This window comes from Harmonia axyridis, chromosome 2 (assembly GCF_914767665.1).
Source record: "Harmonia axyridis chromosome 2, icHarAxyr1.1, whole genome shotgun sequence".
Lineage (NCBI taxonomy): Eukaryota > Metazoa > Arthropoda > Insecta > Coleoptera > Coccinellidae > Harmonia > Harmonia axyridis.
This window is the reverse complement of record NC_059502.1, coordinates 21,172,251-21,189,507: the sequence shown is the minus strand read 5'-3', so window position 1 is coordinate 21,189,507 and position 17,257 is coordinate 21,172,251. Positions and strand designations below refer to the sequence as shown.

Here is a 17,257-nt window from a genome sequence, read left to right as displayed (position 1 = left end):
TAAAGGCTTCAAATAATAATAGTATTAGCATTGAAAATTGGATCCTTTTCAACTCAATTTACTAATTTTATCGGAAAATGTCATGAAAAAGTTGATAAAATCTATTATTTCGATTTTGAATTCTCTGAATATGTACCTATCAAATTTTCTGTGATTCGTCCAATTTTCAAATTTAACGAACATAAAAAGATGTAACCTATTGTTTATAAGTTTGTATATTTTACATATGATATATGATGCTTTGATGCTTTCTTATAAAGAATTGTATGCTTCATATTAGTTTCATCAGATTTTGGTTTTTATATAATAAATATGGATCCACCTTCAAATAAAAGAAGGAAAAGTACAGCTCCAAATAATTCAATGGAAGAAGACGATGATGTAAATATTTCAGATGATGAAGGCACAAGAATAGATGGAATTTACATTCCACCCCCTACAAAACCAGTCTGTTCCTTTGATCCTAATGGGCCTCGCTTAATTATAAAAAAAATTGTAAATAATTATTTTAAAAGTTATGCAGATGAACAAACACTAGGTCCATTCCATAAAGTATGTTTCAATATCTGATGTAATTTTGATCTTCTAATTCATTTTGTCGTTGATTTATTTCCGTACAAATATATATTTTAGTGTTTCAATGCAATTGTTGGACCCAATGGTAGTGGTAAAAGCAATGTTATTGACTCCATGTTATTTGTGTTTGGCTATAGAGCTACAAAGATTCGCTGCAAAAAAGTATCAGTTTTACTTCATAATTCTGAAAATCATCCAAATGTTCAGTCTGCCACAGTTGAAGTGCATTTTGCTCAAATTATTGACAAGGTAATATATTATCTTCATTTTATGTTCTCATATGTTAATTTATTATATTCAAGGAGGGTGACGAATATGATATAGTTCCTGGGAGCGAATTTGTGGTTTCTAGAACTGCTATGAAAGATAATTCTTCTTATTATACATTAAATGGATCTAGGGTACACTTCAAAGAAGTTGCAATATTGTTGAAAAAACATGGAATTGATTTAGATCATAATAGATTCCTCATTCTACAGGTGAAAATTTTTTACAATTGATTAATTTAATGGTACTTATGATATCAAACAGAATAATTATTAGAAAAAATAGGGTAGGAAAAATTGAAGATGTTGACTTTTTTACATTTCTGGAGATTTTTTAAAATTTATTTATGTTTCACAAATGTGGAAAAACTCAATATCTTCAATTATTTCTGTCCTAGTTTTCCTGATATTAATTATTTTGTGTGAAGATAAATATGAAGAACTCAAAATCTAACACTGACATTGATAATTATAATAATATGAATTTATTTGCAGTAGTTTTTAAGTAATAAATTGATGAATATGAATTTGATTCATTGAACATTATATCTGTCATATAATTTAAGGGTGAAGTAGAACAAATTGCAATGATGAAATGTAAGGCTGATAATCCAAGTGAACCTGGTATGTTAGAATACTTAGAAGATATTATTGGAACATCTAGATATATTAAGCCTCTACAACAGTTGAATGAAAGAGTAGAAACATTAACTGATGCTAGATCAGAAAAAGTTAATAGATTGAAACTAGTTCAAAAAGAAATGGAAGAATTACAAGGACCAATGGAAGCAGCCGTTGATTATTTGAAAACAGAAAATATTGTGACTTCATGCAAGAATGTTTTATACCAAAAAAATATGTATGTAATCATTAACTATACATTCTGATCATTGAACATTTCCATTTGCTATTATTTCTTTGAAAATAATTATCATTATTAAATCAAATTAAATCATATTAATATGAAAATGATTATGTAAGTAAATTGTAAGTCCAGATCATTTAATTTAATGAATACTATTCAGATTCGATATGGAAAATGAACTGAAAGGATCAGAGGAAGACAAAACTGAAGTTCAAACTGCCAAGGATGAACTTTCTGAGAGAATTGAAAATACAAAAAAGCTCAAAAAAGAAAAGGAAGAAAAGTTGAATAAACAGTCAGAGTAAGTAAGAAATATTTCCAAATTTTTCAAGCTGTTTTTATATTGAACTATGATTCATGATGAATAGCACCCAGAAAATACCATTTATATGTGCAACATTACTGCACCTATATAAGTCTATAGAAATATCTGAATTTCTACCTGGATCCTAAATTTGTGTAAATGAGAATTAATTGTTACATTTCATTGATTTTAGTTACTACAGGATTTAATTAATTTCAAAAGCTCGAAACAGAAATACATGATCAACATGAAATCATAAAATTAAAAAATAATGGTACAACGATATTGATTACATACTATATCTTAACTACAAAGTCCTATTGCTTGGGAGCTTGGAGTTTTGAATATTTGTTACTGCACAAGTTCTACCATTTTTGTAAAAAGTTTGAATAACTTATACTATTATTAGTATATTGTATTTATCATTAAAAATAACATTCTCCTTCAATTATATGTTTTTTGTTATTTTCAGAAAGTATCAATCACTTCAAAAAAAGAAAAACATGTTGAAAGACGCTTTTGAGAAAGCTAATAACAGAGATGTTGAGTTGCAAGCTGAGATGGTGCAAGTGAATAAAAACCGCAAAAAAACAGCGGAACTGTTAGCTGAGGAAAGAAAAAAGTTACTACAATATGAAAAAACACCAGAAGAAAGTGAAAGGGTGAGTATTTTATTTTTTGATCATTAATTTATTTGATTGATGTATTAATCGTCAGGATATAGAAGCTTGTTTGAAAAAAGAGGAAGAATTAATGCGCAAGAAAAGTGTACTAGATGCAGAAAAAACAAAGCTATTGAATAGCATTAAAACAGAAACAAAACCCTTGCAAGAAAAAAAAGAACTTCTAGAAAATGAATTGTTAGAATTGAAGAGGAATGTAGATGAAACCAAGTCAGCGGTAAGTGATAATTATATAATTGAGATTTATAATATAGGATGTATATTTACCAATATTTTGCTTAATTTGTTATTTATATCTACATCATTTAATGACATTATTTCAGTATGCCATAGCTGAATCGGAACTGAAACTTTGTATGACCAATGAGGAGAATGAGAAAAATAAATACGAATCCTTGAAATCAAGTTATGAAAATGCCGATTCCCTCATTAAACAAAGACATAAGGACCTTGTTGCCCTCAAAACTAAAATTCCCTTGACAGAAAAATCTCTGAAGGAGGCTACATCTGAATTGAATCTAGTTATTGCGGAGGAATCAAAGATCAGAATTGAAATAAATAAAAAACGAGCCCATTTAGAAGAATCCCGGTCTTCTATGCAAGCATCTAAATCAAAGACCAGAGTTTTAGATTCTTTGATGAAACAAAAGGCAGAAGGGAATTGTCCTGGATTATTTGGAAGATTGGTGAGTTGTTTAAGAAACAATGTTCAAGCACATTCATTCTTAATTATCCTCCACAATCTTGGCGTCAAGTGATTTGAATCTTTTTGCTGTAACATTGGAGGTATAGAAATATTCCTGATGATTGCATCAGTCCACGACTAAAGGGGAAAGAACGATGAGTTTAGTATCTTTCTTTCTTTTTCGTGGGACATTCAACATTTATGAAAACTATATTTTTTCAACTCTTATACTATTATTTATTGTCTTTACTTTGCGAGCAGATTCCTTAGCCAAAAATAAGTATTGTTTGTTATTTAAATTTCTCTTGAATTCTTGTCCCCTGTCAAGGTAGACATCTTGACAGGGGCACTAGAACAATTTGACAACTTTGGTTTTCTTTCTCATGAACTGATAATAGGACGAAATTTGGCAGAAGTATTAACCGTTTTAAAATACTCATAACCAAATCATCACAAAGTGAAAACATCTATTTATAAATCACCCTGTAGAATTCTTGTGTAACTTTTTTCACATATCATTGTCAATCCATTTGAATTTTTTTATTATATGTTGATAATTCTGACTTGATTATATTTTTTGTAAAAATATTTTCGCATCCTTTTTTTTTAATAGATTTATCATACTCATCAACCTGTTCATCATAATTGGCTACTGAATTGTAAAATGTATATTTTGCAAAAACTAAAGTATTGTAATTTATCTATCTATTTCTATTTATTTTTGAGTAGGAAGTATTAGTTATGGTGTTGTGTTAGTTCTAATGGGAGAAGCCAATAAAATGAATTTCAGAATTAGATTTTGAAAACTTTTGTTGCTTTCAAGAATTTGAAATTGGTAACAATCTGAGTTCATTTTACACCTCCCCTCTAGGGGCTTTTCAAAGATGGGATTGGATCATCATTGTAATGGTTTATTCTTATTCAGGGTGATCTTGGAGCTATTGATCAAAAATACGATGTTGCCATTTCAACAGCTTGTGGTCCATTAGATAATATAGTTGTAGATACTGTTTCAACTGCACAATGGTGTATAGAGTTTTTAAAACAATATGATATTGGTAGGGCAACTTTCATAGCTCTTGAAAAGCAGGAACATTTACGTCAATATGCTACTTCTAGAATTCAAACGTGAGTTTTATTCTTTTTTTTTCCACATATTTTATCGCGAATTTTTTTTTTTTAGACCTGAAAATGTTCCACGTTTGTATGACCTTGTTCGAGTTCAGGATGATCGAGTCAGGACAGCATTTTATTATTCTTTGAGAGATACTTTAGTAGCTAATGATTTAGATCAAGCATCAAGAATTGCATATGGGTCCAAAAGATATAGAGTTGTCACTTTGAAAGGAGATCTTATAGAAACTACTGGTAAGTGCATGTGTTAACCTTGAATAATAAACACCCTTATAGGGAGGTTAATATTTCTTGAGTGTATATTTGTTTATAGTGTCTTATCTTTTAAGATAAACCCATTAAATATTCTCCATTTCTTACTAGCAACTTATTGAAGGTATTTTTACTAGGTGGGTACATATAAGATGCTAAATGCATATTTTAAGGGATAATGTTGTAAAGAAAAATAAAATAGAATAAAATTATATTATATAATTTTTTTATCTGATTCTGTGGCAAATCTGTCCATTCCGCCATTTCATCATATGTTGGTACTTGGTACTTTCAATGCAAAAATAACTAAACAATATTTATGGAAATTTTCCATTGATTTCAATTAAAATTCAGTAAATTGGAGAAAATAATGTATAATACTCGTGCAGAAGGATCATTCCAACACTGCTTCATTCCGTTCTTGTTCATGAAATTCCCAAGACCTCAATATTTTTCGTTCTAGATGTCTAATTTGTTCAACCCATAAACATAAAAGGTTCGAAAGGCTTATTCGAATTTACGGTGCGTTTGTGAAAATTAGAACTTTTTGAAAGATAATAGTGTTACTAAACGACACTACAAGACAAAGTACTGTGGAATACTGATTTTTAAGAAGTGAAGGATGTTAAGACGGTGCCATAACTATTGGCAGAGTAATTTCTCATAATTTTCTTTAGTCTCTCTAGCAGAAAATATCAGATTGTTTCTAAATATCCTAGTGGTTTTTATTACATATAAGCTAATTAATACATGTCACATTAATTAGGTACCATGAGTGGTGGAGGTAGGACAGTACTAAGAGGTAGGATGGGTCAATCTGTTGCTGTATCTACAACTAGCCAAACGGATCTGGATGAAGTGGAAAGGGAATTAAAAGCAGCTGAAGATCGTTTTAGATACCTCAGAGAACGTCAAGCTGCTTTAGATAATCAAATTAATGCTTTGGAACCTGAACTAAAACAAATGAAGATGGACTATGAGAAATTCAGTTTAGAAGTCAAAGTAATTGATATATTCTTCAAATTTAACATTTAATATAATGTAGGATATATACTTAAATTGATTTTTTTCCAGTCACTTACCCAACAATTGCCTCTTCTGCTCAAACAGCTCAAAACTCAAGAAGCTAAAGCTCTAGCCACAAAATCTGACGAAGCTCAGGTTAAAAAATTAACTGGAATAATAAAAGCAAGAAAGATAGAATATGACGCAGCTGTTGAAGTGGCTGGAAAGCTGCAAGTACAAGTTGATAAACTGACTAGCGAGATAAAAGACAAGACCATTGGAAAAATGAAGAAAATGGATAAATCCATTAATGAAGTTGTAGACTCAATAAATAAGCTTAAAGTAGAAGTTAATAAACTAAAAGTGGCAATCAAAACTGCTGAAAGGTTAGTTGCAAAATCATTGCTAACTTGTGAAAGTTATAAAAACTAAAAAGTGAAATTGATTTCATTTTTTTAAGATTCTAAAAATTTAGAAAAGCACTGATGTGAAGTCATGAGCTTTTGCACTCTTAGTATAATTCATGTAATTTTTCCACAAAATTTCGCTCGACCTTCAATCCCATTTCGCATACACATTCCGGACGGACGGTTAGAATTGATTTTGACTTCGAAATGATTTGCTATGATAGCTTTGATACAAAAAATAATTCCAAAGAGTTACACTTTTTATACCTTATAAAGGCTACAGGTGAAAAATCATTCATTTGCGCAAATTGTGGCCAATCAAAGGATTTTTTGTTTCACTATATCAAACCGGCCAACAAGTGGATAGGTTAGCTGTAACAAACAATCATATCATATGTAGTAGAAAAACAGACTAAGTCCATGGGAGTCTAGGCTAAGTCACATCTTTACCTATATGTCCAACATTTAATAACAACAACACTCTTAATTATATTCCGACTTTCATTAGATTATTCGCCTAAAATTCATACAAAAAAGCGAAAACAGGGATGCTTGCTATAGTGCTGATGGACTTCAAAACAGAGACCAAAACGTGAAGAGTATCTCTGAAGGATTGTGCAGTTTCCTACGAAATGTAATACACTATTCATAATGCTATCATAGACAAACTATCATAGAGCAAGAATTCGTAATGTAACTACCGAAAATGAGGTACAAAAGGTGAGAGCTTAGGAATTTTACAACCTCAAAAAGAAATCTAAATTCAAGACGAAAGTCAGGATTCCATGTGCATAGACTTTGGAACAAACCTGCTGTTTAACATCACAACAAATGATGTATATTTCAAACGCCAATTTGCCATATATCTTTTTGATATTCATACACACTCTACATCCGAAAATGTATTATGTTTACCCGGAAACTATAGGAAAAAAGGGACTGAAGTTCCTTACTATATAACTTTCCCCCAAGCTGAAAAATTAGTCCTCCCAAATTGCTATGATTAAACATTCTAAAAAAGTCTTAGTCAGGGTATTATTATACTATACAAAAATTAGTGATCGAAAGTAACAAAAAGTGACTTAGGCTATTTTTCCCTGGTACCTTTAATAAGTTTCTTGAATTCTTTGGAATTGTGCAAAACTTTCGCTAATTGAGATCCCTCCTAATGTTTCATGAAATAAATTGTATAGTTTACATGAAACTTGAAAAAATAATCTGATTTGATAACTTTATATTCATTAACAGTCAAGTGAGATTTATTTCAACATTCATATTTAAATTTTTAACAGAAATGCAAAAAAATCAACAGAAAAAATTTCTATTATGGAACAAGATATTTCAAACTGTGAAAACAGACTTAAAGAAATGAAAGTGCTAAGGGAAGAAATCGAAGTTGATGGTGCAAAATTACTCAAGTGTTTAGAAGAAGTAGAAACAGAACTTAATAGTGGAGATGATGAATTTGGAGGTGAGACGATTGCAGAAAATTATTTTTACAGAAGTAATCCTCATCTTTTTAGGATTGAAGGATGAAGTTGATAAGCTAAAGACAATATTGAATAAATTGAAATCTGAAGAAGTGGATGTTGATCAGAGGTTGAAGACAATAAATGAAAAAATATATGCTATTAATGGAACAATGCACCAGTGGCATGTTAAGGTAAATAAATACAAATCAATAAAAATCAAATCAAATAAAAAAAAATGTTTGTCTATTATCGAATTTTCTTTCTAGGTTTCCCAATTGAAACTTCAAGAAATACCAGAAATAGCTTTGGAAGAACTGAAAAAATATACTAAAGAAGAACTAGATGAAAAAAATATGGAAACAATTGAGAGAGAACTCAGATTAGCTGAGAATAAACTGAAATCTGAAAAACCTAATCTTGGAGTTATTCAGGTAGGATCCAAATATTGCTGAAAATTTAATAATTTTATGTTGTTTATTCACAAGTCACAATTTGGAATTTTTATGTTTATTATGACCGTGAACTCAATTATGTTTTAATTTGAAATTCTGTGAGTATTACAATCTAGGCTTGAAAAGTTTTGTATCGGGTGTCCCAAATTCGTTACCTAGTGAAGGGATCTCAGAATCCCTTCGAGCTATAAAAAAATGAAGGGCATATTTTTGGGCTCGATTTTTGAGATAATTGATTTGGTGGAAATCTCAATCTCATAAGTTTAGCTGTTTTCAAGCTATAAGAGAAAATGGAAAAATGAAAAGTTCTCGATAACTTCTATATTAGTGGTGCTATGAACATAAAATAAAAACATTCTACAGGTACTTTTTTCAGTAGAATCCACTGGTGTAATATTTTTTTTGCAATATTAGTTTTGAAGTTATAATACAAACTTGTGTTTTCTAAATGTGAACTATAAAAATTTTTTAACAAAAAAATTGCTTTTTTTCTCTTTTCATAAATATGTCACATGATATATGAATTTTTCTTCAAACTATAAAAATCATCAGAAGTTTTAGTTGTGCCTATCTATGATAATCTGTGAACCTCGAATAATTAACAGGATTCGACACCGTTTGATTTTTTCCTTTGGTTACATTTAAAGAACAACATTTATCAATTTGAAATTGAAAATGAATAATACTGAAAAGTCACTAGAATACACGTCCAAAGATCAAAACTGTTTTGTATGATTCTCATCCTGCAGAATAGAATGTAATGAAGAAGTTATTTCCCATTCACATATCAATTTCAATTGATACTGTTTAAGCTTAAAGGAGAATTAATTGTTTCAAATTTTGATTTCTCTAGGAATATAGAAAGATGCAGGACAGATATATGGAAAGAGCCAAAGAACTAGATGAAATTTCACAGAAACGGCAAGAGATGAAAAATGTATTTGATAATCTGAGAGAGCAAAGGAAAAAAGAATTTTTAACAGGATTCAAAACTATTCGCATGAAGCTCAAGGAGATGTATCAAATGATCACTCTTGGAGGAGATGCAGATTTTGAATTGGTTGACACATTTGATCCGTTCACTGAAGGAATACAGTTCAAGTAAAGGACATCATTGTATTTTATTAGAAAAAATATTACACACTTTTTTTCAGTGTAAGGCCACCAAAAAAGTCGTGGAAAAAAATTTCAAATTTATCAGGTGGGGAGAAAACATTGTCATCTTTGGCTCTTGTATTTGCTCTTCATTATTATAAGCCATCTCCGTTATATGTCATGGATGAAATTGATGCCGCCTTAGATTTCAAGAATGTTTCTATTGTGGGGCATTACATCAAGGTATTTATATCTAAATTTTTTGGTTAACCTCTTCATTCATTTGCACTAAAATACTTATTATTTGAAACAGGATCGTACTAAGAATGCTCAATTCATAATCATTTCCTTGAGATCTCAAATGTTTGAGCTATGTGATCATTTGGTTGGTATTTATAAAACATACAATTGTACAAAGAGTATTGCAATTGACCCTAGAATTTATGACAAAGAAGAAGAAGATCAGGTTGTTCCAACTCAGTCAACACAACAACGAATACAACCTAGTCAGGAAAAAATGATTTCCTCTGAAAATGGTATGAATGTTAATACACAGAATGAAGCACAACAACCAACACAAGAATCTGATCTTTCTATTGAAGATGAGCGAATGGATACAAGTATAGGCTCTGAAAATTCTGGTACATCTCAAAGAATAATAGACGATTCTTTTGAAACTATGGATAATGAATGATCTTAATATTTTTGGTTTTATTAAATTTTTATTTTTAAGAATATTGTTTTTTTTACAACCTTCTCCTTTTCATAGCACCGCTTTCTTTGGCAATTCAAATGGCAACTGTATTTTTGGAAAGTGCAGCTCAAAAGATTTTTGTAGATGAATATGGTCAAACCATCTCAGGTTTTTCAGCCACGGGTTCTAGCATCTTCCTATCAATATTTTACTTTGAACTTCACCCTTATTATGAATCAAAGCATCTCATATTTTTGCCTCTCAACACATGACCCAAGTATTATACATATATATATATATATATATTATATATATTTCTTTGTTGGTATTGAGTACTCCTTTTTGTTTATTCAAGAGTTGAAATATTTTTTTGCATCTTTCTCCTGTACACATACATCTTCTTTTTTCGAACACTAAATTTTGTTTCAATATTTTTTCATGTACAAACATATCAAAGCCAAATTTTAGTGCCATACAGTTCGATAAAATTTATTTAGTTTTTTATTATGTTTTCGGCATCGATTCCTAGGATCATTAGCTGTGATAAAATTTATTATCAATGAATAGATACTGGCAGGAATAGCAAGCCCACCTCTCTCCAAATATAAATTATATACAGAGATTTATTTATGTACAGATGTACCTACAAGTAGGAAATGAGGAAATATGGATTAAACGGTAAATTGATAGTAGTTCGAGACCTAAATTTATATCGGTCCACAAGCAACCCATATGTACCTAAAATTGCCACATTTCCATCAAAATGACAGTAAACATTAATGAACTCAACCAAGGCCTTCGAGAGATCTGAACCTACCCTCAAAATTTCAAGTTTCTAGGTCTTTCTGTTCAGGAATGATTGTGTTTACAATCCGCTCAACTTTCTTGAATTTAATTATGAATACTATGTTACTGATAATAGTCATTTATTTACACAATAATTCAGTCAACTTGGAAACCCCAAACTTTTAAACTACCAGCATCTCTTTTACGATCATAAGTATCTTTATCATCACATGCATAAGCTAAAAGGTACAATGAAGGATGCCATGCAACAGTAAATGTTGCAGCTTCAACAGATATATCTGCAATTTTAGCCCCAGTCTCAACAAATCCAATGTCAATCAAAAGATCTTCAGAAGCAGAGGCCAACAGTTGTCCATCATGGCTGAAAGATATAGTTCGAACTGGCCAGTCCATTCTGAAAAGAACAAAAACAAATTTATTTGAATTTCTTTTCATATGAAAAATATTACAAATTTTACCTGGTGAATACTCGTTTGCACGCTAACTCTTCAATATCCCATAGTGATACCAGAGCGTCTGCACTGCCTGTAGCAAAATATTTTCCAGTTGGATCGAATTCAATGCATATACAAGTACCTGGGTGAGCTTTTAATATGTGTTGTCTCTTTAATTCAGGATAACTGAAAAATTATTTTAAAAATAAGTTCTATATAAAAAACATGATTTAGAAGTTTCCTACCTTAATATATGTACACTACCTAATCCATTGGTCAAAAAAAATAAATCACTAGTATTATTCCAAGATATTTCATTGACTTCAAAATAAAACTGTTCTTCTGCTTCAATTTTATGAGTTCTAGCATCAATAAATGTAACCAAATCTTCCTTATTTCCAACTGCAATACAATTTCCATTTGGAGACCATGTTATATTTATATTTTCACCTTTGGTATTTATTGTAGTCACACACTTTTGAACCCTTGTGTCCCATATTCTTATAGATTTGTCTCCACTTGCTGTGCTTAAAAGATCTGGATGCGATTGATGCCAACATAACTGATCAACTGATCCACTGTGTCCTTTGAAAGTAACTTCCTTATTCTAAAATAATTTTTCATGGAAAAATGATTATTATAAGTTTATTGAGCAAACATTTCATATACGTACCAATCTATCCCTATCTAATGTATATATACAAACTGATTTATCGAATGAGCCGGAAGCTAGTCTTCTACCATCACAACTCCATCCAACTGAATGTACTTTAGCCGAGTGTCCTAAGTATTCTTTGGATTTTGAGTGAGTTTTGAAATAATTTTGGAGTTCTTCGATTTTTTCTTGATACATTTTGAAATGTGATAGAATGCATATAAACCAAAACCATAGACTTGCAGTGCATTCCAGTGAGGTTTGTTTGTCTCTGACTTCTGAGTCTGGGTTAGTTTGTCATGTCTGTAACATACGTCCATAGACATACGTCACATACATATATGTCACACAAGGCCATAGATCTTTTTTTCTTGTGGGGAGTAATCGAAAAAAAAATGTTTGACAACATTGCTAACTCATATCTATAATCTTAGAAAAACAGGTTTTATAATGAAGTTTGAACCAAATTACTCGAAATAAAATAATTTTTTTTTATTATTCGATTGCTCTTATCTCATATTGATTGTTCCTGAATTGGAAATACGAAGAAAAATGATAGATTTCTTGGATAATTTTAAAAATGAAATGGTCCATAAACATGAGCTCCCAAACGCTATGTTTTCGAGATACAGGGTGTTTCTTGTAGTCCTACTTTTTTGTGATGCTCAACCAGTAATCGAATCTTTGTTAATCTTCGCTACAGAGTTGGTAAATAAGTACCAAAACTTATAATTAAATTATTTATCACAGCTAGCTAACTGGATCTTTATAATAATTTGGATTTTCCTGATAATTACTGTTTGAATTTTTTTTTCGAAATCAACGGAAACGGATACCACAAAACTACAACAAACCAATAAGTGAAGTACTGAACCAGAGTTTTTTTTTTAATTTTTCTAAACTACCAGTGGTTCACAAAAAAATAATTCTGGAGGAAAAAAGCGGGCACCCTTCCAGAAAAAATTCACCCTGTAGATTTGCATTCAAAATTAGAATATCACATGAAGAAAACTTTAAACTGGAATATCTATGCCAATTCAAGTTAAATATCTTGTGAAGGGAAGGTGCTATAAGAGAAAAATTTGAACTTTAACAGCTGTATCTCAAAAACAAAGCGTTTGCGGACTCAAGTTATAGGACTTTTTTCTTGAAATGATCCGAGAAATCTGTCATTTTCATTTGTACCTCCAATTTAGGAACACCCTGTAGATATAGTCAATTCACAGCTGATGTCTTCACAAATAAATTGCAATTTGAATGAAACACAATAATTTTTAAAATACTGACCAAACAATTTTTAATGCGAATAGTAATTCGCATTAAAAATGATAAATACAGTATTGAAATTTTGTGACGAGAATGATACAAAAAAACAACGGGTAAGTGTACGTACACCGATGACGAATGCTAAAATCAGAGATAGCAAATAAGGGGCGATGCCGAGAAAGCGGATTGATAAAGGAAAATAATAAACCTCGGACAAAGACGAGTGCAATAAAAGTACTCATCTTGAAAGTGATAATGAACTCATAAACCGTTAACTAATCCGATTTTTCACTGATGTGTCGATTTCAAAGTAAAGTAAAATGATTATTATTGTTTCATTTTATGGAGAAATTTCCGTTCTTCCTCTTTGCGAGATTTTTGAAATTTTACATTTTGAGAATCCCGGGGGGGGGGAGGGGGTAATTACCACCCCTCATTTTTACAAAAAGAGCTAACAACTTAAGTTCGTTTATTGGAAGATTATGACTAGGTGTAACATGGTGGAACATTTCATGTTGAAGAAAATTTAAGATGAATATGAAAAAATACTAATTTTCCCTGACCATGAATTGCCTTTCTAGTTAATCTCCAAGCCACAAATCGCCGCAAACGATAATTTCATGTGTAGGGTCTAAATTTTGATGACTACCATTTCTGCAATTATTAACGGTTAAGTAATCATATTTTAGTGTTCGGTGTGTTAAAAGAGTTGTGTTCTAGGGTTACAGTTTTTGTTTAGTATATATTTGAACATTGATTAGTAATTCCTAGCCTTAAAGGTTGAAATCAAAATTCTTCTTTAATGTTTATGGTTACAAGAGTTAACGGAACTTGCCCATTAATGAACTTGACCGTCGCATTATACAGGTAAAGACAACGTGACAAAATAATATAGCGTTCTACCACAGATTACTAGTCTGTGGTTCTACTCTCTTCAGGGAATGAGCGCTCAAAAAGAATGCAATAAGAAGTATTCCTGAGGTTTGTGATGATTACCTGAAAATTTTCTATCATTATGTAATAAAGTAAACTACATAAGTGTTCTGACAAATTTATATTTATTTTTTTAACACTTTATTTAATATCACATAAAAGAGCAACTCCTCTAAGGGTCCAATGCCTAGGGTTGTGATCAGTTTCGAAGTCAATTGACCCCACATATTTCTGATCTGTTCTCTGCGGTTTTCTGTATATTGGACATTCGTATAATTTGGGATCTTTACCAGCCGTAGTATTGATGGCATATATGTATATAACGGGCATTTGTTCATAGAGCACTTTTGGTTTGCTCTCAATGAGTTTACTCGATCGTCTATCCAGACTAGCTCCTTCCAAGAATAAACCATGAACATATACTCCTTCTGCAGGACCTTCTTTGAGATCTTCCTTGTTATAGCGGGTTATCAAGTTTTGTAGGACTACTGAATCTAAAGCCCATCCCTTGTGAGCACGAGTTACATCCTGAAATTGAAATTATACACATTTTATCTTTTTCTTATCAATCAATTATTTTGCTTTTGAAATGAATTATTCCTAAAATGAGTAGGCACACCAGTACTTCTAGATACTTAGCCAAACCTTTACTGTTTTGTAATGATTAAAAATTCTAATGAATAGGTGAATCTCTCAGGTATTCATCATTATAACGAGCGTTCATTTAAATTCGTGGTCAAGAGTACCGTGGAGAAATTAGAGTTGACTTTCTGTAATTACAAGTAGCGCTTAGCTTGTTATCAAATTCGAAGTATATAAACAAATGTAAGTGATATGGTACAAGCTAAGCGCTACTTGTAAGCACAGAAAATCCACTCTTATTTCTAAAAAAACTGGTGTGGGGAATAAGATGAATTTTTCTGCAGAATTTTTGAAGAATTTGTACCTGTCTCATTGCCGTTAGGAAACCTTGTGGGTTGAAGAATCCAGTCATCCAGAAAACGTTCGGTCTTCCATTGTTTATCCAATTTCTGAATTGGGCGTCTCTTTCTAGGAGTTCGGTGTACCAGAAACCTAAAGTTGCCGATTCCCAAGATATCTGAAAAATTAGTTGCGATATTGAATGAATTCGATATATTCGATAGAAGCATTCGGAAGATTCATAATATTTTTGGAAATTCATAGCCACTGATCCCTTTTCAAATTAAATTTAAATATTTCATGGATTGGCTAGGATATTCCATAATTTGATCAGTGTAAAGTTGTCTTTTCATCAGGGTAGAACTGTAGCAGAAAATCTGGTGGCGTTTTTGAAATCAGTACATTGAAAACATTTGAAATCAGTGGTTGTATGTCCGGTACCAATTTTTTTGTTGGCCTGTGTAAACATTGAAAATATTGTGTTTTATTAATTATAATAAAAGAGTCCATAGATAAGAAATATTCATATATTTTTTTTATAATTACCTTTAGCCAACGATCTGGAATTCTAGCATCATACATGGAATCAAGAGCTTTTCGGAGATCTTGACTCATAACTATTGTGCCATCTATTGCTAGCTTGAGATCACATAATGTCGATTTCACCTGAAAATTCCGATAAGTATTATTTGGCGAATCTCATCGAAAATTATAATCATTCAAATAATATCTTGAAACTTAAATTTAGTGACGCGATCAATATGGAATTGAGTAGGAAGCTTGAAATTTTCATTATAGATCTATACGAAAAGTTTCAAATCAGTCCGATATGATTTCATATATGTATCACCTATATACAGAGTGGGCCACGGTCGATTGTACCCTAGATTCTTATGGAGAATGGAAAGTACGATTTTATTGAAAATTTGGTTTCTTCATCACTTCACAGGAGCTTGATCAACTATCCCACAGTGGTTATTTCAAACATAGGAGCTGAATTTTTTCGGTTCAGGAAGCTGCGGATGGTCTTTTTTGATGAAGGATCTCGAAATTGACAGTCTATTATCTTCACTATTTGTTACTCGGGAATCAGTGGATTGTCAGCTGAATTGTTTTTTTGTACAGGAGCTGAAGAATGTTTTCGTTAGAAATGGATTTTTTTCGGCTCAGAAAACAATGAAGACTCCGAAATTGAATGATAAATCCTAAATTGTTCGAATATAATATGAATGTGACATTCGGGTTGTTTATTCTAAATCTCAATCCGGCTCGAAGGACCAAAAAATTCGATTTCTATTTTCAGGCTCTTGTGGAGGGATGTCTTATGATTGAAATTATAAACTTATATACTAATTGGTATATAATCTGACAGCACAATTGTATTCCGAATGATTAAAGAATTCTTCAAGTTTACCTCTTTTAGAACTCTCTGTATTCTATCGACTTCTTGACGGAGGAAAATGTTCATGGGTAACAAAACGCCCATCCTTTGTAGAGCCTCTTTGACTTCGAACTGATTGTATTGCTTCGGAAGTTTCTCTAACATATCTTCTGCCAGGCAGTATACAATGCTCTCTCTGGTTTCACCACCTTGGCTACCGCCTTCTTTTGGTTGAACATTCAATATGGTGTCCAGAATACCTATATCAGATATTTTATAGCGATGGTGACTTTTCGACAATGGATTCCCATGCAAAACGAAGTGGTGTATTTACCTTTAGCTGTGTTTATCTGATAAGTTATGTCAGCGTTTCCATGAAGACCAAATACTTCTGGACTATCTGTTGCCGGTAGACTGCATATGTAGTCTAGATAGCCTTGCAGGTTTCTTGTTTGGGGCACTTTGTAACCTTTGTAAAACTCAAATCCTGGTCTGAGTAGGACATCACAGAACCAAACCTGTTGGGAACGTAAAGAATGTGTAGGTTGTTCAACATCTAAATATGACTTGTAAGCAGTGACGGCTCGTGCCCTCGAGATGTGGGTCGGCCACACATCGGAAACAAATTTATTTGAGAAAATGAATTCCGTAATACCATTCAGCGTATTTGAATTGCCGAAGATAGCATTGTCCGAGTACAAAATTTGTAATTCACGTTTGAGTTTATCCTTATCGAAAAAGTTTCTGTAATTATCGATCACAGATTTGAAAGGTATTTCCGGAAAATTACGAACGTATATATCAAATTTATTAAAATTCATTAGTTCCAAAAAATGAAGTAATGAAATGTTTTTAAACCTTATTTCAATTTGAGTTATAATTAAATCCAGAATTTCACAAAAAAGCCGTTTCATTGAGGAATTATCCGTGAGCTGAATTTCGGAATCTATTTTACGTTTTCGAAGTCTAG

General features: G+C 31.5%; 3 protein-coding genes across 3 annotated transcripts in view; 1 reads left to right on the top strand and 2 right to left on the bottom strand.

Moving 5' to 3' along the window:
- Positions 1 to 161: 161 nt before the first annotated feature.
- Positions 162 to 9,931, top strand: LOC123673697 (structural maintenance of chromosomes protein 4). The gene is made up of 18 exons (XM_045608306.1): positions 162 to 552; positions 634 to 825; positions 879 to 1,055; positions 1,409 to 1,701; positions 1,868 to 2,008; positions 2,484 to 2,673; positions 2,729 to 2,911; positions 3,018 to 3,380; positions 4,305 to 4,507; positions 4,563 to 4,747; positions 5,532 to 5,767; positions 5,840 to 6,156; positions 7,470 to 7,648; positions 7,701 to 7,840; positions 7,916 to 8,080; positions 8,955 to 9,202; positions 9,256 to 9,439; positions 9,510 to 9,931. Exons 1-18 carry the CDS (start codon positions 313 to 315, stop codon positions 9,888 to 9,890), a joined length of 4,017 nt encoding a protein of 1,338 aa, XP_045464262.1. The 5' UTR covers positions 162 to 312; the 3' UTR covers positions 9,891 to 9,931.
- An 868-nt stretch (positions 9,932 to 10,799) lies between these two features.
- Positions 10,800 to 12,101, bottom strand: LOC123673695 (THO complex subunit 3). The gene is made up of 4 exons (XM_045608305.1): positions 11,805 to 12,101; positions 11,377 to 11,738; positions 11,156 to 11,317; positions 10,800 to 11,091 (listed from the first exon to the last, which is right to left on the bottom strand). Exons 1-4 carry the CDS (start codon positions 11,982 to 11,984, stop codon positions 10,833 to 10,835), a joined length of 963 nt encoding a protein of 320 aa, XP_045464261.1. The 5' UTR covers positions 11,985 to 12,101; the 3' UTR covers positions 10,800 to 10,832.
- Positions 12,102 to 14,091: 1,990 nt separating this feature from the next.
- The window catches only part of LOC123673694 (dynein axonemal heavy chain 5), a 43,113-nt gene continuing 39,947 nt past the window's right edge, over positions 14,092 to 17,257 (bottom strand). Inside the window, exons 55-59 of the mRNA XM_045608304.1 lie at positions 16,622 to 16,805; positions 16,321 to 16,547; positions 15,453 to 15,572; positions 14,932 to 15,084; positions 14,092 to 14,513 (exon numbers count right to left, since the gene is read on the bottom strand). Of these exons, the coding sequence (XP_045464260.1) occupies positions 14,127 to 14,513; positions 14,932 to 15,084; positions 15,453 to 15,572; positions 16,321 to 16,547; positions 16,622 to 16,805 (1,071 nt within the window). The 3' untranslated portion in view covers positions 14,092 to 14,126. The remainder of the gene's footprint in view (positions 14,514 to 14,931; positions 15,085 to 15,452; positions 15,573 to 16,320; positions 16,548 to 16,621; positions 16,806 to 17,257) is intronic.